We start from the raw sequence: 21,259 nt of genomic DNA on the forward strand, positions 1-21,259 counted from the left end.
AATCGCTCAATCGCAGAGTGAGAACTGAGAAACACCCGTTTTGTGCAAGGACGCCGGTATTATGCAAGTATGCAAATGCTTGGAAGAAAATACAAGTTATAATGTGGAAAGGCCGCATGCGGACTGTCCGGATATCATGAAGAGGCGGAATTGTAGGGAACCGAGTCCGTCCACCGGATTTGCTGAAAGTAGTCAACTGCTCCGTCGTCGACAGCGAGCTCAGAAGGTGCTCCAGTTCCAAGCGCCCTGGAAGCTCTGTGCAAGGCTGCCTACGCGCAGGTCTGGTCGCTTCGGCATGACGGGCGCCTCGACTTGGATAGCGGCAGCGCTGCTACCAGAGCTCTCGCTATTCGTGCGGCTTGAACGTAGGTGCTCCCACTCGCGGAACGAGCCATGGCAGCGGTCGCAAGCCCGGTACAGTTCGCCCTCTACGTGGAAGCGTGCAAGCTCATCCAGTCGGACTTGCTTGGATGAGTGTTGCCAACAAAAGACACCACCGCACTTCCGGCAGTGGTGACGGCGGTTGAAAAGACCAAAAGGAGTCTGACACGCAGATGCCGAGCAGACCGAGGTGGAGCCATCCGCCTAGATGTGTTCGTCAGCATGATTGGTCCAGAACCGTTCAAAAAAAAAACCGAGTCAAAGCCGGAAATGACGAACGTGACCCTGCGTCGGTTCGGGCGTGTAGCGTGGGAGAAGAAGAAAGACCAAGACATGTGTGGTCGCTGTGGCCAACGTGCCACGCCAAACATGCGTCCGGTTCGCCGTCGAGACGCAACAAGCGGCAACACCCAAGGCTGCATCCAGGTCGACATGGACATGGTGGATCGTGGAGCGCATCGGCATATCGGCGAGTGGCATTGGCGAGTGGCCAGACCATGCAACGCTAAAGGGATCCACCCCGAAGCATGTACGTAAGAGCGGGCCCCCAGTTGGGACTGGACACGCGACACAAGAACGGACAAGGCATGGTGGGGCTAGCACCGGCATATCAAGAAAGACGAATAGGAGAGAGTCAGCAACGTACCTGCCAGTGGTTGCGCGTAATGGGTCCTGCCGTGGGCGACATGGGCACGTCGTTGTAGATGCTGTGCATGTCCTCGTTGCCGACTTGGGACACGGGCGTTACGGCGCGGTCATTGGAGAGCTGGCCGAAAGGACTGCCTCCGACCCAGCCGTTGTTGGGAGAGGTCCTGGCCGAGTCGACCTTGGGCGGGGACTGCTTGATGGGTCGCTCCGTCTTGCGCAGTGCTGCTGGCACGCCTATTGCCGTCTTGAGCGGGCGGATGCCCATGTGCTGCTGCTGGTGCATGGGGGCCTGGGTGTTGCGCGGCGACGAGGGCGAGATGTTCATGGGCGTGTGCATGGCCGAGCCGGTGGGGGAGTATTGCGCCGATTTCCGGTAGGCGTGGCGTTGGTAAGGTGCGGGCTGGGAGACGGCGGTTGAGTATTGCGTCGCCATGTTGGGGTGGTCGTGTGTGAGTGAGTGTTGAGAGGTGAAGAGAAAGGACTTGGGAAGTGACTGCGAGTGCGGTTGACTGATAAGGATAACAACGACAACGACAACAACACTGGCGGTGAGGGTCGTGGTCAAGGTGCCTGGTAGAGCGTGGTGCTGTGTGGCCCAGGTACGGCGATGTCCAAGGGTGCCTGTTCTGTTCTGCAGTGCAACCGTCGATGTTGACTGGCAGGAAGGTGCTTGGAGTGGCCGACGTCGACAGGCAATTGGTGCTGACGTGCGGGCTTGCGATAAGACGACGGGAAGGCGTGGCACGACAACGCTGGGGCCACAGTCTTGCAACGTCGTTTGCGATTCAGCGGCGCAGCGTGTGCAATGAACTGGAGGGCAAGGCAGGCAAGGTCGCGTGAGGAATGCGGAGGAATTGGGTTCCTGGGGTGAGGCTCTGGGGAGCGTCTCTAATTATTATCACCGGCCTGTGAGTGGATTGATGGCGACGGAACGTTGAATGGGTCATGCCCGATTGGGGCTCGTATTGCCAGACGGGCTATCATCGGCAGCGGATCGGCCATTTTTTGATAATTTCGTGAGGGTAACAGATGGCGGCGTCGCCCTCGTCCGCTTTGCTTTGCTGTCTCGTGGGCTGCCTCTGTGCGTGGCTCTGGTGCCACGACATGCAGTCAACCAAGACGCCTCGCTGGCTGCCTTTTCCAGCAGCCAAAAGCAACACGTCTGCAGTCTGGGCTGAACAAAGCACTGTCGAGGGCTACCTACATCACAACGGCAACGGCTGGCTATCATGCCTTATCTCGCACCAATCACAGCCCGCTAGCCTTGGCGCCCAACTTTCTCCGAGGACGCATTACGATGGAGGGGACGACGATCTTCGAACCTTGACCAACTTCCGTCATGCTATGATGCTCTCTGCGATCACGGCTCTGATCGCATGCCTCCATGTCCATCGCCGTCTCGATACGCGCGTCGATGCCTCTGTCGATACGGCGCACGTCAAAGCCGCTTCACGACGTCGCCAGAGCAGGGGCCGTTTCCTGGTGGGGCATCTCGATAGACCCGCGACAAGCCAGGGTCTGGACGAGGCGGACGAGGCTGAACTGAGCCTCCGCCAAGCCTCACGCGCCCGTCGTTCGGACGCTTGGACATGACGGTGGCGTTGACGCTGTGGCTTCTAGGCGATTTCAGCCGGACATGAGGTAAACCGTGGGGGTTCGCGTAAGACTTCCCTTGCTCTCTACCGCTGCATCGCGACCATTCTCACATTACTCGAACCTTCTCGAACTATTCCAACATGCCCAGACCATCTCACGCAGCAACTTGAGAAGGAATTGCCTTGGTACATGTCTCTGTCAAATGGATTATATGATCTTGACCTGGCTTTCCAGGAATGGCCTAACAAACATATAATCCTCAATGAATATGCCCGCTAAAACCCAAAAACATCTTCATCCTCCTTGAATCCCCAATCACTCAGTGCCGGTAAAGCAGCCTTCTGTATCATACCCGGCGGTCCGCATAGAAACACGCCCGTCCCCTCACCCGGCTCGAACAGGCACTCTTTAAGCATCTCCGCATCCACGTGTCCTTTCTTCCCCTTCCATCCTTCTCCCGCGTGGCTCAGCACGTGCGTAACCTTCAATCTCCCGCCACTTTCCTTTTCAAACTTGTCTAGCTCCTCTTTGAGCAATATGTCCGACTCGGTCTTGTTCGCATCTACAACTCTGATTTGAGTTTCATCTCCAGAAGACAGAAGAGCGCGTGCAATCAGCGAGTAGCCTGGCGTAATGCCACTACCACCCAGGACAAGGTTGATGCGGTTGAATGTGTATTCTTTTGAGGAGATGGTAAAGGAGCCGTTGCCGTTGTACACAATCTCACCTGTAGGGCCACGGATCTCGATTTCCTCGCCAATCGGCATACAGTCGAGGATGTTTGACATTGCCCCGCCAGGTTGTTCATCGGTCGGGAAATACGTCTTCACAGTCAGTTCGAACATATCTGCCCCGTCGTGCATGTCATCGATGTTGCCGTTGGACTCGGGGAGTAGGGGCTTGGTTGGCGTGTATGAGCGGATCAACATACGGTCCTTGAGGTGGAAGCCGAGCTGAATATGCTGACCGGTCCCGAGTCCAAGGTCAGGTTTGTCTTTCGGAAGCTGGAAGGTGTATGCCCTGGTATCCTCGGACAACGATTTACGATCGATGAGTGTGACTGGATTCCACCGTGACTTTTCAAGTACGGTCTTGCTGGAGCCCTTGGATGATTCAGACTTTTCTTTTGCAGCTGCTTCAGCACTCTTCTTGATGTAGGCGGCTGCCTTGTCGGTGACAGTACCAAGGATACATTCTGGGTTTACGTGGTCAGCTTGTTCGACGTGAGAGAAAATGATCTAGGGCTTGTGCCTGAACTGTCCAACTCATTGCGTATGGTTTGTGATTTTACAGACGCCTCTCTGTATTGGTGCTGATACACACCTGGATTGGAACGTATATCGAAACCAGGGTGCTTACCTTTCAACTTCTGATACGCATACCCGTCATGGATACTCTCAAACTCATTGCTCGTCTCCGCATGCACCTTGCCAGCATGGCCCAAGACTGCTGCTTTGCCGCCGGGGTGCCACTGCAGCACACTTGTGGCATCATACACTTTTCCGTCTACGACGATCCAGCAATCATCTTCCGAATCGTGCTTCTCAATCTCTTGCCTCGTGAACTGTTTCTGCGGAGCCCCGGCATCTTGTTTAGCGGCGGCGATTTGATTTTCCACGCTCGGCTTCATCCACCCACCATCTGCAGTGCCTGGCTCGACAGGATGTCTGAACAAGATCGATGGAGTGTCTGAGTCGGAATCTTGGACTATGGACGGCTTTACTACGTGGTAGCAGTTATTCATCATACCCATGACGTTCCAATTAGGCTCTCTTGGTTGTGTGTTTTTGAATACGTTGAAGCAGCGTGCGGTGATACTTTTGGCTTGTAGCAGGTGTGTGATCTCGATATCAACATGCCAGTGAAGCCATGTCCAGAACTTGTTTCCATGGCGGATGGGAGCATCAGGAAACTTCCGTATGCAGTACAACCATGTCTCTCCATCATCAAGCGAAACTTCAACTCTCTGCACCTCGTGGCCACCGCCATCGTACGCATAACCTTCGATGCGGTATGTCTGCCCTTTGCGTGCAGCAGTCAGCGGAATCTTCTCCCCTTGCGCAGGCTTCACAATGACAGAGTTGAGATTCTGCTCGTTGCACGCCGTATCCGGATGGTTGAACAGCGCCTCTGCAAACTCGCCATCCTTTTCCGTGACAAAAGACGGAAGCACACGATTATCCCAGATATGATAGTGCGAGTCATTTTCCTTGTCCGAGATCCAGATCCGCTTGAGCCACTTGACGCATCGTCCACCTACGTACCCTGGAATCATCAGACGTACTGGATAGCCATGATCTGGGGGAAGCATGACATCATTCATCCCGTATGCTAGAATCACGTCGTTGGTTGCATCCATGGCGTAATCAAATGGCAAGCAGGTCGCGTACTTGCCCTCGCTGGGTTCGTCGGCGCCCTCGAAATTGACCCAGTATCGCTTGCCTTGCGGCATGCTGTTAGGTACCCCAGCGGCCAAAAGAACGTCGCGCAGAAGTGGGCCTTTCCAGTACGCGCAACTCACAGCTCCAGAGCCCCAGCTGAAGCCTTTGGACTTTTTTATCATATTCAATTCTTTGCGACGATTGCCGTCACAGGCCAGTGCCACTGCGATGTTGATAGGCTCGAACTTGTTCTTCAGGTCGTCCATTGTGAGCACAAGTTTGCCGCCACAGATATCCAGTTCATGAAATTCCCAAAGCAGGCGCGGAACAGCGCCGTGGTTGCGGACGTAGTGTAGTTCGTTTGGCGTAATGAGCCCGGCGTCGAACAAATGCGACAGATGTGCTTCGGCGTTGAGCGGGTGTTTGCCAGTCAAACGGATCAAGTCCGAAGAACGCGGCAGCCAGTTGTCGGGGGAGAACTGATCAGCTTCATCAATGGAGATGGTAGTCCTATTGTGAGTTTGTGGGCTTTCACGTTTGCCATCGTTCTGCTCGAGGGTCTGAATGTAGTCCTTTTCATGCCGCAGCATTCTCAACAAAGAGATCTCTTGGGGTGTGTATTTCTCATGGAGTTTTTCGGACTCAGACTTGTGCTCATTTGAGTCGTCGCTCGAGTATCCTGAATCTTGATCACCCTCGGCATAGGCATCGTTGTGTTTTTTGCCCTCGCCATGCTTGCGCTTCCATTCTTCCTCATCTTGTACACCTCCATCCTTCTGTGAATCTTTCGAGCCACTTTTATCTTCCTGTTTCCTATCCTCGTCTTCCTTCTTTTTCTTCGCCTTTTCTTCCTCTTCCTTCTGCCACTTCTGCACATTCGCCGGCCAAGCCTCCTTATTCCTGACCCAGTCTTCCGTAAACTGCAGTACGTACCTCCACCCCAAGCTCCTGTTCTGGGGATGTCTCAAATGCAAGTCTTTTTCGTTCTCGATAATATCGCGGAAATTGACAAGGTCTCCCTCTTTCGCTCTCTGGACCAGTTGTGCATAAGCCTTCTTTGCTTCTTCCGTAAATTCGTCGTCGGTTCGCTCATCGCAGGCGTGTGTAATGCCAGGCATGCGATCGTGCTGGTTTCTATAACCAATACGATGCCCGTGTCCATGTACGGTGTCCCAGTCTGGCTCCTGACTGATTTCATCTCGGCTGGAACCTGGGTGGTTGGTGATGCTAACGCGCCATGGAATAGGTGGCATGTTGATTGTTTTTTCTAGTCTTGATTTCAGACTTTGTTGACACTCTCTTTCAAGACTTCGTGTTTGTATATATATCCCAGGAGCCCGGATCCCGGAAGCATTCCAGTGTCCTTTTTCAGCCATGTCGTCATGATCACAAAAGTATATTTACACGCCTCGTGTTCTAGTGACTGGCGGTTGGTTCGGAGCCAGTCCGCCATGATTTGTTTTGTCAGTGGTACGCTCCTCTCCGCGGCAAGACCGGCCCGACTAGTCGATCGTTAAATCCGGGGTTAGAAAGTGGAGGTTATGGAACTGTTCACTAGTTTGACCAGATCTCAAAATCAGCATGCGATATGATTCGTTCGTAGTCGACGGCAAAGCCTTTGGAGTGACGTTGACCTTTCCGACTGACATTTCAAACAAACGACATCCCCAAACAGGAAAGATTTGACAAGACGGGAGTTACCATTGAGCTTGTCTACCAAGACTACGACGCTGGTACATAGATACACTAACACATATCTTACATTGTCTTCCTCTTTTTCAGACTTCCAGATCTTCTAGCTCTGCCAACTCTTCCACCCTTCCTCTCTCCAAACCCCGCTCTTCCCACCCTCCTTCAACACAACTCTCACGTCCTGGATCGTCTGGAACTTGTCTACTGCCTTGCACATATCCACGATGCTAAGTGTAGTACCCATGACACTCGTCAGAGCCTCCATTTCGACACCCGTGGGGCCTGTGCATTGAACCTTTGCTTCTACTTGCACCCCACCACAACCCATGTCATTTCCAACCTTCCCCTCTGATGCAAACGCACGGAGCTCAACACCAACGTGTGTGAGAGCGATTGGATGGCACAAGGGAATCAGATCTGGACATTTCTTTGCAGCCATGATACCTGCAATGCGAGACACGCTCAGCACGTCACCTTTTTTGAGCGAGTTGCTCCGGATGAGAGACAGTGGGGTCGGGTTCGAGAAGTATACTGTGCCAACTGCGATAGCGGTGCGGGTTGTGTGTGGTTTGGAGGAGACGGAAACCATGTGTGCAGAGCCCGTGGGAGTTAGGTGGGGGAACGTAGGCGTTGGTGGGGAGGGTGAGGGTGAGGCCGTTTTTCCGGGTATGGTAACCATTTCATGGTCGGGTGATGTGCGTGTGGATGTCGAGTAGTGCCGGGGTAGAGTGTAGAATTGTTTGGGTTTGCGTGACTTTTGCTGCTTAGCAAACAAAGTGTAACGCCAGCTGATCCGCCCATCCACCCGCGTCACAACTTCATCATCTACCTCCATTTCATTCCCATCCATCAAGAATCCCAGGCCTCCAGCTTCGTATTCTTCCCAATCAATTGCCTCCGTCGCGTGACTTGACGAGCCTTGTCTGCGGTTGAACACTTCGTTCCACCGCATGGCCATTCTTTCAGCCGCCGCGTTACTCAAGTCGTGATTACGCACCATATCATCGAGAACTTTTTTGACCTGCTCATCGACGACCACTCCTTCATTCATGGCATCATCAAACCGCGTCTGCCACCTGCTTATCAAGATCTTGAGCCATGTGCGCAGTGTATTGTGTTTGGTCGAACTCCATACATCGTAGGGAAGGGCATCGATTCGGGGGTATACAGATTTTAGACGCTCTTGCAGCTGGAAAATTTGACGCTGCAAATCGGGGACGTCTGCTTCGAAGTTGACGGTGAGATCATCATCGACTTTGATTGTATTGGAGGACGGTACGCTGAGACGTAGATTCTCGCTCAATGGGCGGTAGGATATGCCCACTGGCGTTGCTCTTACGGCAGTGTTATGTTTCGGAGTGTCATCCAATTCCGGTGAAATTTGAGTCTCTTCACTATGATTGTTGATATGGGCATTAGGATCGTAAAGAGTATAACCCGGCTTAGAGACCTTGAAAGCTTCAAGGGGTTGTATTACAACGGTACTCTTTTTGAGAAGAGCGTCACGACGCTGTTGAGGATTTCCCAACTTCGAAGGAGATTGAGCCCAAGGGTCCACCTCTTCCTCGTTGCCAAGAAGCTCCATTAGTTTCAGCTTTTTTCCCTCAAGGTCCTCTTTTTCCTGATGAAGTTTTATTAGTTGTTCCTCCTGTTCACTTGAGTATAGTCGGGATGTTGTATGGTTGGCCCTCATCTCTCCCATCAAAGCCATGACATTTCTCACATTCGCCTTCGTACTGTACTGGCTCACGCTCTCCACCACCTTCTCGCGTAGATGGCGTGCTTCTCGCATCAACTCGTTGTGGCTAGGAACCGGATGCTTGCGCCCAGCTATCTCTTGTATATTGCGTAGCAGCCCGTGAGCTCTAAAATCGAGTTTCTTGACTACGGTGCGGCCGCCTCCTCTCGTTGACCCGCGCACCATGAGCCAATAAGGGTCCCACTCTTGGCCTGTCAGTTGATATTTTTCGCGTACGGCCTCAAGGCTGGGGGAGAGGGATAGATGGGAGCTGGTCTGGGGTTGAGAAGCCTTCGCGTTGCCTGTTTCTGGACGACTTGACGTCGGTTGTGTGTTGGCATGTGCAGATGGAGCTGCGGTATTGTCGCTCCGAGATGTTTCGTCGGGGAGCGATTGGGTACGGATAACCGGGCTTGTCGAGAAAGCACGAGCAGAGGCACCTTCGAATGCTGAATGGTGATTGAGAAATGGGCGCGAAGACAGTAGGACACTGGACTTGGGCCGAGCAATGCTCCTGCGGCAACGTGAAGTATGCGGGTACGGGCCAAGGGTGTCTGGCTGGGCTCTTCGATCTGCAGCAAGTCAGCATGGCACATCACAGGCACGTGTGGATTGATTTGTAGAGGGCAAATGGGTATATGATTGGTGTATGTAGCCAGAATCTTCCGCATCCGAGCGACAACAGTAACACGACACTCACAACGCCATGCATGCAATGAGTGCCATAGTGCGAAACGACATGTAGGCAATGGCCAGCGGACAACAAGGAGAAAGAGGACCATGTTCACCCACCAATTAGTATCATGGGTCTGTTCTGCATGTTCGCCAGATCGCCCATGTCGGCGTGCTTCTCGGCTTTCCTCTTCACGGCGCCGCCAATGACTTGCAGGAGCTCGCGCTCGCGTGGACCCCAGCCGAGGGTTGTCTTGTCGCTTAGTCGGCCGTCGCGTCGGTCCATCTCCATCTGCTTGATGCGTTGGAAAGCTTGCTCGTCGATTGGCTCGCCGCCGTTGTCCTTGCGCAGCAGGTCTCGCAGCGAGACCTCGTCGTTGCCATGCAGACACACCTTGAGGTTGCCGTCGCTGGTGATGCGCAGGCGGTTGCACGTGCCGCAGAAGTCGTTTGTCATGCTCGAGATGAAGCCGACCTTGCCGACAAAGCCCGGCACGGCGTACGTCTTGCTCGTGTCGTTCTTGTGGCCGGGCAGGCGGGCGAGGGCGGGGTACTTTGTGCGGATGACGTCGAGCATCTCCTGGAAGCTGATCATCTTGCCCTCGCTCCACTTGTTGCCGCCAAAGGGCATGTACTCGATGAAGCGCACCTCGATGTCCTTCTCGCGACCCAGCTCGACGAAGGGGATGATCTCGCGCTCGTTGAGGCCGCGCATGACGACGCAGTTGACCTTGAGCTTGACGCCGGCGCCGAGGCGGTTCATCTCGAGGATGCGGTCGATGGACTTGACGACGGCGTCGAAGCCGTTGCGGCGCGTCATGATCTGGAACTGGAAGGGGTCGAGCGTGTCGAGGCTGAGGTTGACGCCCGTGAGCCCCGCCTCGACCATGGCGTCCAGCTTGCGGTGCAGGGCGATGCCGTTGGTCGTGAGGGCGAGTTCACGCAGACCTTGGGCGCGCAGGCTGCCAATCTGCTGCATCAGCGGCACAATGTCGCGCCGGATCGTAGGCTCGCCGCCCGTCAGCCGGATCTTGGTCACGCCCTGCGACACAAACAGCGACGACAGATAGAAGATCTCGGGCGTCGTGAGCATGTGGGCCGCCGGCGACAGCGGAATGCCCTCTGACGTGCGCGTCAGCCGGGTCGCGTGGGAGAGGGGCGGTGCCGCCTACCTTCGGGCATGCAGTACAGGCATCGCAGGTTGCACCGCTCCGTGATGCTGATGCGCAGATAGTCGTGCTGCCGCTGGTATGTGTCTGTCAAAAAGTCCGAGAAGGGCTTGGCCGTCTTGATGGCCTCTCTACGTCCCCGCCCGTCGCCTGACGACACCACCGGAGGGACGCCGCCAGGGAGCTGCTCGACGCCGGGTTCCCGTACCGCCGCGTCTGTCGCAATGCCTCGTCGCGACGGCAGCGCGCGTCGTGACTGCCTCACTGCACATTCGCCACGCGCCACCGTCGACCGCAGCGCTTTCGCACTCGGCCGTATCTTAACCATGGACGTCATGGACGTCATCGGGGAGAGGGACAGGTGCAAGAGCCTCGTCCGGCATCTGGAGGGGTGGACATGGGAGCACTATATACAACAGCCGTGTGCGTGCGGGTGACTGCACATTGGTTGTGGTGGGTTGCAAACAGGGATCTTGGCACTCTAGTCACCGACAACGGCGGGGGTTTCCGCTGCGAGCTGGATAACAGTCACCTTGCGTGGCAATGTCTATGATTTGACGGCAGATAATACCGACGCTGGAATGCTTCTACGTCACTTCTTGCGACGACTGAATATCTCGACCAGACCTGCATAGTTCCAACTGGACTCTTAGTCAGTGTTCAACAATCCTTGGTCATCATCAATACATGTCCACCAACCTCCGATACGCATCCCTCCCCTCTTGACTCCTGAACATCAACCTCACCCTATGTCCCTGCTTCCATCTACCGTCGTCGCTCGTACCAGTACCACTGCGACCATCTCCATCAGCCCGTCCCTGTGACTTGGTCCTGCTGAACCTATGGTGCCTTCTCTTCTCTAGCTTCTTTTCTTTCCGCTCTCTCTCTCCCACCAACGTCCTGAACCTCTTCTGCCCCTCAAATGATGTAAACTTTAGTCTTACCGTATTCCGTTGGCGCTGTTCAGAGCGCCACCTGGTATACGGCGAAGCGGCCGAAACAGCCTGATTGACCGGAGATGAAGACAGGACTATGTTGAGTTTGCCAGAAGAAATGATATCGGAAGCTGGAATCGACACGTCAGGCGTAAAATCAGTTGCGTAGTCATCCAACATCCTGCGCTCAACTTCCGGGCTTAGAGGACTGATCGTCGGTCTGTTACATTCGATTTCCACAGCAGTCGCTCGCACAACACCGTTCCCCTCCGGAAAATTGCTCATATCGAGAAGATGCGGATGCCACTTTTGGCAGTTCACGCATGAAGTTTGTAAACAAGGCGTCTCGTATGTGATCTTATTCTGCCATTTGCCAGCAACTCTCATAGCAGGACCGCCGTAATGAAACCTCCAAAGTTTAGCCTTGCAGTGTGCTGGAAGGGTGGGACTATCCCTATCCCTCACGAAATCAATTCTCCTCTTCGGTGCCGTCTTTGCTTTGATTGTTTTCCGTGGGTCCCATGCATTCCATATACGTTTCGGAATCTTGACTATCAGCCGGCGCGAGTCGTCTGGATGAATGGATGACTGTTGGACTAGGGCTGCCATGTTAGCAGCAGCTATAATCTTGCTTCCGCGCGCAGGAAGTCTGCGCGTCATCTCTTATCGTGACAACTGGATGGTGTTTTGCTGTTTGACGGATTATTTGCTCGTTGTTTGTCAACTTGATAACTGACACTGACACTCTGACCTATCTCGTACATCAATCGAAGTGTGGAACTGACTTGCGACTGTATGTCTCACGCGACGACGAAGATAAGAAAATGGTGTGCTCTTTGTCCTGACCTGGTCAACAGGTGCGGGCTTTGTTGCCTTCTCAGATACTGCGAAATCAACACCTGGCAGACTAAACACGGCTCTATGAGTGACAGGCTGCGCACAATGTCTTTGAGATTCTGATGCGATGCGTCAAGCTGAAGTTATGCCATGTCAAGAACGCCCCAATTGCCAAAGCAGAAAAGCGACATCAAACTTTACTCCCAGCATTCAGACCAAAATCCGCCACTTCTCGCAAAGCTCTGGCTTTCTACAAACTTACTCAAACCGCATCGGCCGTACTCATCCCCATCACAAAACTCTAGCGGCATAACGCGATCGTTGACAATGATGCGAACAGACTCTTCCGTCATATCTGTGCACTGCAACTTCTCAACATACATTCTAGAGGCGAAGGGGACCGTCCATGCCGCAGAGTACCCATGCGTCTCGTTGGTGCCTTGCATCGTCGAGTTGGAAAGGTTCTCGGTGGTATTGTATAACCCAAGAGCCGCCAGCACGCCAGTGATGTCGTTGTCGTGACTGAAGTCGGCATACACGGTACGGTTGAGCGGGAATGTCGCAGGATTGGAGTCTAGAGTACGGTTCGTGGTTGTGCTATCTTCAACCGGCTTGTTCGTTAAGCGGGCCAGCAGTTCGTTGACATACCCAACACCCTGAGTTGGTCCAAGTGGGTTGCCATTTCCGTACCCATACCATTTGTCGAGAGTCTGGTAATAATCATATTGATGCCACTCCATGTTCGTGAAGAGATGACAAAAGTCAGACACCTTGGCGGAAGCGTCTGCGATGGTCTCGTACGGGCACATGTCCATGAGCGAAATGATGGAGGATGTGGTGAGATTAGTTCCCAGCTGAGAGTTTACTCGCCGTTGAATAGACGGGACAAACTGCGCGACCCATGTCTGTTTCGCTTTGTCGTTTATGGTATGAACGGGTCCGCTTTCAAAAGCTGTGCATATATCGTGCGACAACGTGTTGTTGTATGTGGAACCCTCACCAATAGTGACATCGACGTCTTTGGAATCTTCGCCCAATGACTGCGCTATGCCTTTGAGCCAATTCTCTGCCGACTCGACCACTCGAGCCTGTCCACTCGCACGCACAAATGGTGTATGTTGTGTAACGAGCGTGGAATACCGTCTGAAGAAATGGACACCCGAGTTCTGCATCTCTTGTCGTCCAGCTTCCGTCAGGTCATCCGCACCTAGCGTGTACTTGTAGTCTTTGAGAAAGGCGTACTCGTTGGGGTAGGCGGTGCTGGTGTTCTTGATGGTAGCAATGAGCAAAGCGTATGTGGCTGTCTTGCTCGCGGTGGGATCGCGACCGCCATGGCGTGACAGAACGTTGGCAAATGTCACGGCGCAACCCTCGGGAGGAGCGACGTCGATTTCGGATGGCACCGCGAACCAGGGCGAGTACTGGCCCCAGAAGCGCGACGTCTCCGGGCTACACGTATAGCCATGATCGACAGTGTCGCAGGACGATGAGGTGTTAGACACGGTAGTCACAGCACTAAACAATCAGCTTGAGCAAGTATGAGTGAAGGGGAGGGTTTTCGAACGAGACAAGTCCATAGATCCCGAGTAAGGTCCCCGCAAGGCACAACATGAGGCCGAAGTTGCTATGTCTGGACAAAACTATCTTCGGATGCTTGATTGGTAACAAGTGCTCTTTTTCGCTCGCTGGAAGTCGGTCGTACTCCTTTGAACGACGGCTTGTGACCCTCTTCCATATATGCGCCATCGTGGTTATCGTACGAGAGACGTCTTTAGCCGTGACAGGAGTCGATTAATTTACGTGCAACCACATGTCACTGTACGATTTAGCCGGCAGACATGCGGAAACCAACAAATCTGCGATACGTTTAGGGGTGGTGGTATTGTTTGACACATCGTTGGAAGTTTCAGGCTCGACCCGCTCATTGCCGGCGCGCCAAGCACGTAAAAAGCTTGACACGACTACAGCCGTAATTGATCACAATATAATTCATGAACGTCCTAGCAGGGTGTCTATTTCACGTGGTCAGTACGCGCAAGACGCGTGGATGTGTGGTGCAGGGTTGAGATATGACGGGAAGATAAAGACAGCGCCGCTTACGCTTGTGCTTCGATAACTAAACGCTCTATGCACGTAATTGGCCGTTGGCACTAGATCTGCCTATCTGTCGCATCTGCGGCGTCTAGTGGCAATCTTCAATAAAGCTCCGCCCTAAACCCCTCTCTGCTGGACTTACCGAAAGCGGAAGTCGACGTCAATGGCGGTATTCCCTCACCTCGTATGCCTCCCCAAGTATCGTCTTGTTCCCATCTCTGCCATTGTCACTATCCTCTACTTCGTGTTACGCCTCTATATCGCACTTCTTGCGGGTCGGACCTGTCTTCTGTTTCCAATCCAATGCTTGCACAATGAAACCTGGCGAACGAACCGATGATGAGCTACAACTCGAAGCCTTGGGTCACAAGGGCGAGTTGCAGCGCAACTTTTCGCTGCTGTCTATGTTAGGGTTGGCTTTTGCCATTCTCAATTCCTGGACCGCGCTCTCGGCATCTCTGTCTGTTGCGCTGCCGAGTGGCGGATCGACGAGCGTCATCTGGGGATTGCTCACAGCCGGCATCTGTAACCTAGCCTTGGCTGCATCGCTCGCAGAGTTCTTGTCTGCGTATCCTACGGCTGGTGGACAGTATGTATTTGTTCTAGTATGCGACTCGAAAAACACTGACATAACAGGTACCACTGGGTTGCCGTCATTACGCCTGCGAAATGGGCACCATTGGCCTCATGGATTACTGGATGGATCAACGTCTCGGGATGGATTGCCTTGACAACCTCTGGAGGCCTTCTAGCTTCTCAGCTCATCGCTGGTCTTATATCGCTATTCCACCCGGATTTTAGCATGGAGCCTTGGCAGCAGTACTTGATTTACGTCGCCTGGACACTCATCGCTTTTGTTGTCAACGCTTTCTTAAACCGATTATTACCCTATGTCAATCGTACCGCCTTCTTCTGGTCTGTAGCTGGCTTTGGCATCATCTGCATCACTGTTTTGGCGTGCGCTTCACCCAACTACGCGACTGCAGAATTTGTTTTTACAGATTTCATCAACGAGACTGGTTGGCCTGACGGTATTGCTTGGCTTCTGGGTCTACTACAGGGAGGCTTCGGTATCACTGGATACGATGCGGTGGCACACATGATTGAAGAGATACCCAATGCATCCGTCGAAGGACCCAAAATCATGATGTAAGCAAATCTTCGGCACATGGAATACATGTTAGATCAAGACTGACTTGAAACCAACACACAGATATTGCGTCTGCATCGGAACATTCACTGGTTTTATCTTCTTGATGGTCCTACTATTCGTCTCTGGTGGAGATAGCGACGCCATCATCAGTTCCCCTGCTGGCGCCCTCCTCCAGATCTTGTATAACGCAACAAGTAGTAGAGCCGGAGCTACATGTCTTCTCCTATTTCCTCTGGGATGCATACTCTTTGCCGAGATTGCAATCATGACGACCTCGTCAAGAATGACGTACGCATTTGCAAGAGATCGAGGCCTGCCATTCTCCAAGTTCTTCGCAAAGGTTCATCCGCGGCTCGGCCAGCCGCTTAACGCTCTCATCTTGGCGAACGTGCTAACCCTGCTGTTCGGGCTACTCATGATTGGATCTAGCAGCGCTTTCAATGCGCTCATCGCAGCTTCCGTCGTCGCTCTCGGAGTAAGCTATGCCATCCCCATTGCTATCAATGTTTGCCGAGGACGGAAAATGCTCCCTCCCAGATCATTCGCATTGCCCAGCGCCGTAGGCTGGTTCGCGAATCTTCTCGGGCTTGCTTATGCCATTGTCACCACCGTCTTGTTTGTCTTTCCGCCTGAACTGCCTGTTACTGCAAGCAACATGAGTATGTACCACAATTTTCAAAGATTCCACTGGATTACAGCTAAAACTTCTAGACTACTGCGTGGTTGCTTTCGGCATCATTCTCTTCATCAGCACTATTCAATGGTTCCTTGATGGTAGGAAGAATTTCACAGGGCCTCGAAATGATATGGGATTGGAAGTGCTTGAAGCTTTGAAGAGCCACGAGCCAGGTGATACTGAGGTCGGAAATCCTAAGCTAGCGGCAGAGGGAAAGTAGTGCGAAATTCATATAGCTATCAACCGCTAGTAACATCTTGGTACGCTGGTAAATGGGTTCGGGGTACCTAACAACAGGTCAGGGTTAGGTTAGGGCTGCACAGACTCTAGGTTAAAGTTAGGTTAAAGTAGTTAAGGCTTAAAGTTATAATTAAGTAAAAGTAGTAACAGCTTTACGTTAAAGTAAGGTTAAAGTAGATAAAGCTTAAAGTTAAAGTTAAGTAAAGGTAGTTAAAGCTTAAGTTAAGGTTAAGTAAAGTCTACTTAAATATATAGCCTATTAAGAAAGATATTAGTTAATTAAAATAAACTATATATTATAAAAGTAATTTAACTAAGTAAAAGATAAAAAGTATAAAAAAAAGTATTAAAATTAATTTATTATAGATATTAATTATAGTAGTACGTAAGATAAATATACTTATATAATAAATATAGTAATAGATTCTCTTTCTTTTTTTCTTTAATATTTTTTTTTCTATTAATAACTTTATATAGATTACTAATTTACTGTACTAAAGCTAGAAAGTTTAATAAATTATTAGCTTTATTATAAGGGGCTTTATTTAAGCCTATATCCTTATCTAAAAAGTTTATTATTTAGTTTACTTTATAAAAAATTAAATCTTTAAAGATTATAATCTACTAAATTATTTTATTAAATAAGTAATACATTTAATTACTAATTATATTCTTAGTAATATTAAAAATACGCTTAATACTAACTTAAGTAATTGTTATTATTAATATATTTTTTATAACTTAAGCTAGTTAAGAATATATACCTTTATTAGCCTTTTACTACTTTAGAATATTAAAGAAGCTATTACTTATTATATATATAGTACTTAGGTAAGCTTTTTTTTAAAATAGTTTAGCTAATTAAATTATTAGCTTCTTAAGTTTAAAAACTTTAACTTAAAGTAAAAAAAAACTACTTAGTTATAATAGAAAAAAAGTAAAAAACTTTTAAAACTATTTACTACTTTATTATTATTATAAGTAAATAGTTAAGTTTAGTATAAATTTACTTTACTTCTTTTAGTTATAGCAGTTTAAGTAATTAAGAAATTATATATAATATATATATTTATTTTAAGTATTTTATAAATTATTTTAGGTATATAGTTAGTATATAACTATAATAAGTAACTATAATAAATAGACTTTATATATTATAAGTTTCTAAGTTAGGTTCAGTATTATTAAATAATTAAATAAGAACTTATACTTTATTATTTTAGGTTTATAGTATATTTATGCTTGTAGTATAGGCAGATAGACGCAATACAGTAAGAATTTAATATAGTAACTTAGTATAGAAGCTAATACCTAGCCTCTTTTTATATAGTAAATATTAGTAGGAGTATATAGTAAAGGTAATAGAGAGCTAATTAGCTATCTCTTAACAACTAGCTGCTTAATATACTAATATAGACGTGTATTTAAGAGCCTAGGCAGCTATTAGTTAAAGTTTAGTTTAGTTATAAACCCTAGATTATATTATAAACTATAGCTAGGTTATAAAAACTCTTTAATTAACTAGTAATTCTAAATATATAACTAGAGTAGCTTTAGTAGAAGTGTAGGTAATAACAGTTTATATAGATAAGCTAGCATATAAATATCCTTTACACCTTAGAAGTAAACCTTTATCTATCTATTTTATCTTTCTTTACAACTATAATTATAGTTAACTAATAATATAACTCTATTAGTATAGCCTAGGTATTTCTACGCTGCGTTTTGTAGTAAGCTAATAAGTAAAGAATTAAGGTAAGTAATCCTTAGTACTAGTACAGTACTTTAGATATCTCTAGTAAGATCTCTAAGAACCTAGTTAGGTAGTAGGAGGAAATAAAGAGTATTACTTAGTATAACAGTAATACCTTTTACCTAGAAGATAAAAATATCTTATAGTACCTTAAGCTTAATAAGAGACTTAGGGTATAGCTTTATAAGGTTAGAGTTTAGCTCCTTCTTATATAAGTCTATTAGACTAATAGAGCTTTCTTTAATACCTAGCTCTTCTAACTTAATAAGCTTACTACTAAGTAGTATAACAACGCTACTTTAACTAAGGATAAGAGCTACTTTAAGTAAGCTTTTATAGATTCTAGGTACACTACCTAGAAAAAGAGAATTATAGTACTAATCTAGAAGGTGTAATACCTTACTGCAGGGCTGTATAATTAATATAGAATAAGGATAAAGCTAGCTAATTTTAAAGTAGCAGTAATAGCAACGTTAACAGTAATAGTAATAGCAATAGCAATAGAAAGCAGAGAGTTATAACTAGGTTGAACTTTAGCTAAATAAAGACTAATAAACAATTAAAACGCGTACACAAAAACATAATAGTAACGTAACACATTAAGAACTTATACTTTATATTAGTTTTTATATAGTACTTACTTAATTTTACTTAACTTCTTTTAGCTATAGCTTATATTATAGTAGGCTAATTAGTACTTTTTTAATTTATAATATCTTTATAAAGGTTTTTTTCTATCTAGTTTAAAAAGTTAAATAGTTTATTATATATTAGCTAAATATCTTAAATTTATAGCTTTTAGTTTTTATTTTAAAAGCTAGTTATATTTTTAAATTACTTAAGTATTTTTATTATTAGCTTAAAGTAATATTACGTAGTAGAAAATAGTTAAAGTTATTTTAAATTATAAAAGTTTATTTTACTAATATTATTTTTAGTTAAAGTATTACTAGTTTAAGTACCTACGCTAGCCTTAAAAACAATTTCTTACTTTAGCTATTTACTAAGATATCTTTACAGCTTAATTATATACTTATATATATTATAAGTAAAATTTTATTTAATCTTTATATTATAAATAATAGATAGCTAATCTTTTACTATTAAGTATAAATATATTAATATAAAGTACTTATATTACTATAGTAAATTATTAATTATAATCTAAATAGCTTTAAGCTAGTAATAAATTAGTATATAATTAAATATATATAATAAAAAAGTAAATTTCTTATAAAGTAAGTTTAAAACTAATATTTATACTTTAATATTTTAAATATAGCGCCTTTATAGAGTTTTAGTAACCTTAGTAAAAGTAACTAATTTTAAATACTAAATAATATCTTAAATAATAAGGTTAATAATATAAGTAAGGCAGAAAATAGTGTTTTTACAAGCTTTAAGTAATTTTATTATCTTATAAGTTTACTTTAATTACTTAAGTAAGTATAGTATTATAACTAGTATTATTATAAGTAATAGTAAGAAGTCTATACTTAGTACTAGTTTTAGAAAGTACTTTACTTACCTCTTCTACTATAAAAACACTAATATTTATACTATATATTAAGATAAAATCTAGTAGCTTTCTTTAAAGTTTTTATTTAGTATTAATATAGTATATCTCAATAGTAAGAAAACAAAAGTAATTACTTATAAACTACCTATCTAATAAAACTAAAATTCTAGTTATTATACTAAGATTATAGAGAAATAATTTCTTTACTTTATAGTATAATTTATAGAAGTTATACTAGAATATCTAATAGCTAATTATTATAGTCTCTAGTAATAGAAATTTAAAAAAGTAACTAAATAATAGCTATTTAATTATTTAGAAGAAGAAATTACTATTAATAACTAGCTATATTATTTAGGTTTATAGCGTATTTATACTTGTAGTATAGGCAGATAGACGCAATATAGTAAGAATTTAATATAGTAACTTAGTATAGAAGCTAATACTTAGCCCCTTTTTATATAATAAATATTAGTAGAAGTATATAGTAAAGGTAATAGAGAGCTAATTAGCTATCTTTTAATTACTAGCTACTTAATATACTAATATAGACGTATATTTAAGAGCCTAAGTAGCTATTAGTTAAAGTTTAGTTTAGTTATAAACCCTAAATTATATTATAAACTACAGCTAAGTTAGAAAAACTCTTTAATTAAATAGTAATTCTAAATATATAACTAGGGCAGCCTTAGTAAGAGTATAGGTAATAATAGTTTATATAAATAAGCTAGTATATAAATATCCTTTATACCTTAGAAGTCTTTATCTATCTATTTTATTTTTCTTTATAACTATAATTATAGCTAACTAATAATATAACTCTATTAGTGTAGCCTAGGTATTCCTATACTGCGTCTTATAGTAAGCTAATAAGTAAAGAATTAAAGTAAGTAATTTCTAGTACTAGTATAGTACTCTAAATATCTCTAGTAAGATCTCTAAGAACCTAGTTAAGTAGTAAAAAAAAATAAAGAGTATTACTTAGTATAATAGTAATACCTTCTACCTAAGAAATAAAGATATCTTATAGTACTTTAAGCTTAATAAAAGACTTAAAGTATAGCTTTATAAGGTTAGAGTTTAGATTCTTCTTATATAAGTCTATAAGACTAATAAGGCTTTCTTTAATACCTAGCTCTTTTAACTTAATAAGCTTACTACTAAGTAGTATAATAATACTGCTCTAACTAAGAATAAAAGCTACTTTAAGTAAGCTTTTATAGATCCTAGGTATACTACCTAGAAAAAAAGAATTATAGTAGTAATCTAGAAGGTATAATACCTTACTACAGAGACAATTAATATAGAATAAGGATAAAGCTAGAAGTAGCAGTAATAGTAACAGTAATAGTAATAGTAATAGTAATAGTAATAGTAATAAGAAGTAAAGAGTTGTAACTAGATTAAACTTTAGCTACTATAGTTAGTATAACTAATAAAAACTAATAAATAATTAAAATGCGTACACAAAAATATAATAGTAATATAACACATTAATCTCTGTCCTCTAATAACTAGCTATATAAGCTCTTTTTGAAAGTTTAAAGTATAATATAAAAGAAAAGAATTATAAGTTCTTTTATTACTAAGTAAAGTAAACTAATTAAGAAGGATTAATAGCTATAAGTATATAAAAATAATAGTAAATTTATAGCTTCTTAAGTTTAAATAGTTAAGTAAGTATTTTATTTTAATACTTTTTTTAGTTAATAAGAATTAAAGTATTAGTTTATAGTTAAGGTAGTATATATATAAATAACTATTTATAAAGTTTA

The 21,259-nt window shown here is 45.7% G+C and overlaps 7 protein-coding genes across 7 annotated transcripts; 2 read left to right on the forward strand and 5 right to left on the reverse strand.

The window, feature by feature from the left end:
- Positions 1-219: 219 nt before the first annotated feature.
- Positions 220-1,462, reverse strand: P153DRAFT_301284 (uncharacterized protein; the record flags this gene model as incomplete). The annotated part of the gene is made up of 2 exons (XM_033664377.1): positions 220-585; positions 1,028-1,462. 2 exons carry the CDS (start codon positions 1,460-1,462, stop codon positions 220-222), a joined length of 801 nt encoding a protein of 266 aa, XP_033519073.1.
- Positions 1,463-2,058: 596 nt separating this feature from the next.
- On the forward strand, positions 2,059-2,622 carry P153DRAFT_360873 (uncharacterized protein; the record flags this gene model as incomplete). The annotated part of the gene is made up of 1 exon (XM_033666945.1): positions 2,059-2,622. One exon carries the CDS (start codon positions 2,059-2,061, stop codon positions 2,620-2,622), a length of 564 nt encoding a protein of 187 aa, XP_033519074.1.
- Positions 2,623-2,900: 278 nt separating this feature from the next.
- On the reverse strand, positions 2,901-6,259 carry P153DRAFT_301773 (uncharacterized protein; the record flags this gene model as incomplete). Its single annotated transcript, XM_033664406.1, has 2 exons — positions 2,901-3,838; positions 3,985-6,259. The coding sequence occupies 2 exons, from the start codon at positions 6,257-6,259 to the stop codon at positions 2,901-2,903; spliced, it is 3,213 nt and encodes a 1,070-aa protein (XP_033519075.1).
- A 435-nt stretch (positions 6,260-6,694) lies between these two features.
- P153DRAFT_370600 (uncharacterized protein) lies at positions 6,695-10,723 on the reverse strand. Its single transcript, XM_033669076.1, has 3 exons — positions 10,281-10,723; positions 9,229-10,230; positions 6,695-9,008 (listed from the first exon to the last, which is right to left on the reverse strand). Exons 1-3 carry the CDS (start codon positions 10,612-10,614, stop codon positions 6,802-6,804), a joined length of 3,543 nt encoding a protein of 1,180 aa, XP_033519076.1. The 5' UTR covers positions 10,615-10,723; the 3' UTR covers positions 6,695-6,801.
- On the reverse strand, positions 10,580-12,059 carry P153DRAFT_124609 (uncharacterized protein). The gene has a single exon (XM_033662004.1). It carries the CDS (start codon positions 11,870-11,872, stop codon positions 10,958-10,960), a length of 915 nt encoding a protein of 304 aa, XP_033519077.1. The 5' UTR covers positions 11,873-12,059; the 3' UTR covers positions 10,580-10,957.
- A 187-nt stretch (positions 12,060-12,246) lies between these two features.
- Positions 12,247-13,795, reverse strand: P153DRAFT_301229 (acid phosphatase; the record flags this gene model as incomplete). The annotated part of the gene is made up of 2 exons (XM_033664372.1): positions 12,247-13,564; positions 13,716-13,795. The coding sequence occupies 2 exons, from the start codon at positions 13,793-13,795 to the stop codon at positions 12,247-12,249; spliced, it is 1,398 nt and encodes a 465-aa protein (XP_033519078.1).
- A 434-nt stretch (positions 13,796-14,229) lies between these two features.
- P153DRAFT_349824 (amino acid transporter) lies at positions 14,230-16,476 on the forward strand. Its single transcript, XM_033666265.1, has 4 exons — positions 14,230-14,732; positions 14,780-15,292; positions 15,357-15,955; positions 16,008-16,476. The coding sequence occupies exons 1-4, from the start codon at positions 14,458-14,460 to the stop codon at positions 16,190-16,192; spliced, it is 1,572 nt and encodes a 523-aa protein (XP_033519079.1). The 5' UTR covers positions 14,230-14,457; the 3' UTR covers positions 16,193-16,476.
- Positions 16,477-21,259: the final 4,783 nt, after the last annotated feature.

Source organism: Dothidotthia symphoricarpi (assembly GCF_010015815.1).
Source record: "Dothidotthia symphoricarpi CBS 119687 unplaced genomic scaffold P153scaffold_22, whole genome shotgun sequence".
Classification (NCBI taxonomy): Eukaryota; Fungi; Ascomycota; class Dothideomycetes; order Pleosporales; family Dothidotthiaceae; genus Dothidotthia; species Dothidotthia symphoricarpi.

Coding starts and splice junctions, on each gene's coding strand:
- P153DRAFT_349824 (XM_033666265.1), top strand. CDS start 14,458: ATGAAACCTGGCGAACGAACCGATGATGAGCTACAACTCGAAGCCTTG. Junction 15,293..15,356: donor GAAGGACCCAAAATCATGAT/GTAAGCAAATCT, acceptor ACCAACACACAG/ATATTGCGTCTGCATCGGAA. Junction 15,956..16,007: donor TGTTACTGCAAGCAACATGA/GTATGTACCACA, acceptor TAAAACTTCTAG/ACTACTGCGTGGTTGCTTTC.
- P153DRAFT_370600 (XM_033669076.1), bottom strand. CDS start 10,614: ATGACGTCCATGGTTAAGATACGGCCGAGTGCGAAAGCGCTGCGGTCG. Junction 10,231..10,280: donor CCTGTACTGCATGCCCGAAG/GTAGGCGGCACC, acceptor CGCGCACGTCAG/AGGGCATTCCGCTGTCGCCG. Junction 9,009..9,228: donor CAGACCCATGATACTAATTG/GTGGGTGAACAT, acceptor GACTTGCTGCAG/ATCGAAGAGCCCAGCCAGAC.
- P153DRAFT_124609 (XM_033662004.1), bottom strand. CDS start 11,872: ATGACGCGCAGACTTCCTGCGCGCGGAAGCAAGATTATAGCTGCTGCT.